Consider the following 5,209-nt stretch of genomic DNA (forward strand, 5'->3'; position numbering starts at 1 on the left):
GGAAATTTTCTAAGAAGAAATATTGTAAATTTGTAAATTTTATTAACTCGTATTTTCATATTGTACCATTTATTCCAAATATACAAGTTTTTATCAATTTTTCCCTAATCATGTTTTAACAATATAAGTTATAAATGCAAATTATTTATATATTAAAAGAAGGATGTTACAAAATGCATTTTTGTAACAAAACAAAAAGCACCAAAATTATTTATTATAAAACATAGAAGAATTAAGCTAACTAAAACATGATTTATACAACAATTTTAACCAATACAAATGCACACTTTTTGAAACTTAGAAATTTTAAAATTAAAATTACCAAAAATTTCTTAAAAATATACCTAACAATTTTATCTAAAGCATCTCATGTTAATTCTATCTCAATTTTTTCCAAAAAATCAAGAACTATACTTTAACTTAGAACTATATTAATAAATTAATCGTTTAGGAAAAACGAGGATATTACATTTCTTCCCCCCTCAAAGAAATTTCGTCCTCGAAATTTACGTACGTTAAGAAAAAAGGTAGGGGTGAGAATCCCTTTTTTTGCTCTCTAGCTCCCACGTAGCATCTTCATCATCGGTTTCACTCCATACCACTTTTATAAGCAAAATGTCTTTTTCCCGTAGATGTTTTACTCGTTGATCCATAATAGGTACGGACGATGTTTCATAAGTAAGATTGTCCTTCAGTGGTATCGTATCAAGTTCAATGACATAGGATGGATCAGGGATATATTTTCTCAGTTGTGAGACATGAAAAACGTTTTGGAGATTAGAAAGAAATGGGGATAAGGCAACTTGGTAAGCTACAAGGCCAATCTTTTTCAGAATCTGATAGGGACCAATAAATTTAGATGTGAGCTTTCGAGATTTCATAGCTCTTCCAACTCCTGTGGTAGGTGTAACTTTTAGAAACACATGGTCGCCTTCTTGAAATTCTAATGGCTTCCTTCTTCTATTATAGTAACTTTTCTGTCTACTTTGTACCGTTCTCATTTTCTCTTGGATCATTTTATCTTTCTCCGTAGTTAGCTGAACCACCTCAGGTCCCAAAGTAAAATTCTCCCCTATTTCGTACCAACATAGAGGTGTTTTGCACTTCCGACTGTATAACGCTTCAAATGGCGCCATCCCGATACTTGAGTGAAAACGGTTGTTGTAAGTAAATTCAATCAAATGTAAGAATTGATCCCAGTTGCCTTTATACTTCATTACACAAGCTCTAAGAAGGTCTTCAAGCAATTGAATAGTTCTTTCTGATTATCCATCAGTCTGTGGATGATATGCTGAACTAAGTCTGAGCTTTGTTCCTAATGCCTTTTGTAACTTTTTCCAAAACCTTGAAGTAAATCTAGGATCTCTATCTGATAATATGCTTGATGGTACACTATGTAGTCTTACTATTTCTTTGATATATAACTGGGCCAACTTCTTTAATGAATAACCAATATTAATGGGTAGAAAATGGGCAGACTTGGTCAATCTGTCAATAATTACCCATATCGCATTATGACTTGCAGATGTCCTCGGCAATCCACTCACGAAATCCATTGCAATATTTTTCCATTTCCATTCAGGAATATCCAAAGGTTGCAACATCCCAGAGGGTCTCTGATGTTCAACATTCACCTTTTGACACACCAAGCAAGATGCCATATATTCTGCTATGGCTTTCTTTATTCTGGGCTACCAAAATAATTCCTTCAAATCTTGGTACATCTTAGTGGTACCTCAGTGAATACTTAATTTACTTTTATGGGCTTCTTCCAAAATCATCTTATGAAGTTCTTTGTTTTGTGGAATACAGATTCTTCTTCAAAATCTCAAAATTCCATCGGTACCTTCCTGAAAATATTTTTTTTTACCTTGAATCATTAATGCTTTCTTCTCTTGTAAGATTGCATCTTCTTGTTAACCTATGCGAATCTGTTCTAAAAATTCACTAGTGACCTTTAATATTCCAAATTGAAGACTCTTTGAAGTAAGTTCCATGGCCATATTTAAATCTCTAATATGCTCCACCAATTCCAATTCCTGAATCATCATAGTTGACACTTGTAAAGATTTTCTGCTTAAGGTATTGAAGTTCAAAGTCATAATCTTTTAAGAATTCAATCCATCAATGTTGCCTCATATTCAATTCCTTCTGATTAAACAGATACTTGAGACTCTTATGGTCACTAAAAACCTCAAATTTAGCACCATACAAATAATGTCTCCAAATCTTCAATGCAAAAACTATAGCAGCAAGCTCCAGATCATGCGTAGGATAATTCACCTCATGTGGTCTCAATTGCCTTGAAGCATAAGCTACTACATTCCTATTGTGCATCAACAAACATCCTAATCCTTGCCTTGACGCATCACAATAAACTTTAAAATTCTCATAAGGGTTTGGAAGTATTAATACAGGAGCAGAAGTCAATCTATTCTTCAATTCTTAGAAATTATCTTCGCATTGACTAGTCCACACAAACGGTTGTCCTTTGCGAGTCAACATAGTCAAAGGCAATGCCAACTTTGAAAATCCTTCAATAAATCTCCGATAATAACCTGTCAATCCTAAGAAACTTCATATCTTAGTAATTGTTTTTGGTCTAGCCCATTGTAAAACAGTTTCAACCTTAGAAGGATCTATAAAAATTCCATCTTTACTGATTACATGCCCCAAATAACTCACTTTTGTTAACCAGAATTCACACTTGGAAAGCTTGGCATATAACTGTTTCTTTCTTAGGATTTCCAATACCATAGGAAGATGGTCTGCATGTTCCTTATGATTCTTGAAATATATTAGAATATCATCAATAAAAACAACTACAAACTTATCCAAATACGGATGAAAAATCCGATTCATGTAATCCATAAACACTGTAGGTGTGTTAATTACACCAAATGGCATCACTAGGTATTCATAATGCCCATAGCGTGTTCTAAAAGCAGTTTTTAGAATATCTTCTTTTTTCACTCTGATCTGATGGTAACTAGACTTCAAATCCATTTTAGAGAAAACTATTGCTCCTCGTAATTGATCCATCAAATCATCTATTATTGGTAGTGGATACTTATTCTTAATAGTCACTTTATTCAATTGACGATAGTCCACACATAACCTCATCGTTCCATCTTTCTTCTTAACTAATAACACTAGAGCACCCCAAGGGGATACACTTAGATGCACAAATTGTTTCTCTAATAACTCTTCCAGTTGCTTTTTCAATTCAGCTAGTTCCAAAGGTGACATCCGATAAGGTGCTATAGAGATTGGTCCAGTTCCAGGGGTTAAATCTATAGTAAATTCTACTTCCCTTTCTAGAGGTAACCCAGGAATATCCTCTGGAAAAACTTCAGGAAAATCACAAACAATCGGCAAGTTCTCTATCGTAAATTCCTTCTCCCCTTTCAATGAAAGTAACACCATACACATCTGAGCTCCTCCTTTCAAAGAAGCATTGACTTGGTTAGCAGATAGAAATATCAAATTCTCAGGAGATGATTTAACAGGATTAGCAAAGACAATGGTTTAGTTATGGCAGTCTAATAGAACACGATTGGCAGACAACCAATCTAGTCTTAGAATGACTTCTAAGTCAATAAGGGGTAAACAAAACAAGTTTACAAAGAAGTCTTTGTTTTCTACTATTATGGGACAATTCAAACAAACCCTAGCAGTAATAATAGAATTACTACCAGGAGTAGAAACAATCAAATCATATGGCAAAATAGTAACAGGTAAATTCAACTGTCTCACACAAACTTCAGAAATAAAAGAGTGAGAAGCTCCTGAATCATACAATACATTCAAGATGTTCCCATTTATGAAACATTTACCCTGTATCATGGTGTCAGACTAAGATGCCTCCTCCCCACTCATCGAAAAACTCTCCCTTGAGTCCTCGGCCTTCCAACTTGATGGTTGTTCTTATTTTTGCTGCCATCAGCTTGATTGTTCTGGTTGTTGTTCTCTTGTTTCATCTCAGGGTAATCACGAATGAAATGACCTGGCTTTCCACATCTAAGGAAAACATAGTTCTTCTGTGAACACTCTCGAGCAAAATGCGGTCCTCCACAAATAAAGCACCGAGTACCACTATCACCAATTCTATTTGAACTTCCAGCAAAGTTTTGAAACCTTCCATCCCCTGATGAAGATCCTTGATATCTCTGTGATACTTGATAGGGTTTCCCTATCCCTTAAGCATCTCCTCTTCTATTAGGATGGTTCTGCTGTGGACCAGAACTCTTCCACTGCGCCTATTTTTCTTTTGCATCATCCTCATAAATCCGACATCTATTCACCAGAGTAGGAAAATGAATAATTTCTTGATAGCCAATTGCAAGCTTAATGTCTAGACGTAACCCGCTCTTAAACTTAGTGCATCTAGAACGATCATCTCCATTATTGTTAAAGTAAGGGCAGAACTTCGACATCTCATCAAACTTTGTAGCATACTCTCCTATAGTCATACTTTCCTGCTTCAAGTTCAGAAATTCAACCTCTTTCCTCCTTCTTAAATCTTCTGGAAAGTATTTCTCCAGGAAACGACGTTTAAATGATTCCCAATTAATCTCCCTTCTTTCAGCTTCTATTTGCTGACGAGCATATCTCCACCAGTGTTTTGCTTCTAAGTGAGATGCCCATGTTTCTCACAGAACCACTAGATCTATATATATACATATAACTACAGCTAGAAAATACTTCTCTTACCTGATAATGGTTCCTCCAAATTAGTTATATGAGTGATCTACGGAGAGATCTCACAGTATCTATAGAGAGATCTTTCAAAAGATAAGATTTCCTAAGTATTTCGAGGTAGAGATCTTATCATGAGAAGAGAACCGAAGAAAAGGAATGAAATAGAGATCTGAGCTCCGAGAAACTTACTTAGATCCAAGAAGAATGGATGTTTGAGCTCAAATATGAAGAAGATCCAAAGTTATTGGAGGTTTTCTTTGAGAAAGGAGAGGGAGAGAACGAAGAGGATGGAGAGGAATATGTGATTTGGTTGGAAATAAAGATTTTAGGGCGAGAGTTCCTTAAATATCTTTCAAACTCGGACTTTCTCGCTACAACGAGAGGTTCTCGCTACAGCGAAAAAATCAGAAGTTTTCTTCCTTTACTGTCTATCATTCTAGCTACAACGAGAGGGCTCCAAAATACATTTTCACCGCCTCATTTTCGCTATAGCGAGATATCCCATAGT

At 35.2% G+C, this 5,209-nt stretch overlaps 1 protein-coding gene across 1 annotated transcript; it reads right to left on the reverse strand.

Moving 5' to 3' along the window:
• Window positions 1-515: 515 nt before the first annotated feature.
• LOC113854161 lies at window positions 516-1,136 on the reverse strand. The gene has a single exon (XM_027485044.1). The coding sequence runs from the start codon at window positions 1,134-1,136 to the stop codon at window positions 516-518; it is 621 nt and encodes a 206-aa protein (XP_027340845.1).
• Between the last annotated feature and the right edge of the window lie 4,073 nt (window positions 1,137-5,209).

Source organism: Abrus precatorius, unplaced genomic scaffold (assembly GCF_003935025.1).
Source record: "Abrus precatorius isolate BTA unplaced genomic scaffold, Abrus_2018 Scaffold11, whole genome shotgun sequence".
Taxonomy (NCBI): Eukaryota; Viridiplantae; Streptophyta; class Magnoliopsida; order Fabales; family Fabaceae; genus Abrus; species Abrus precatorius.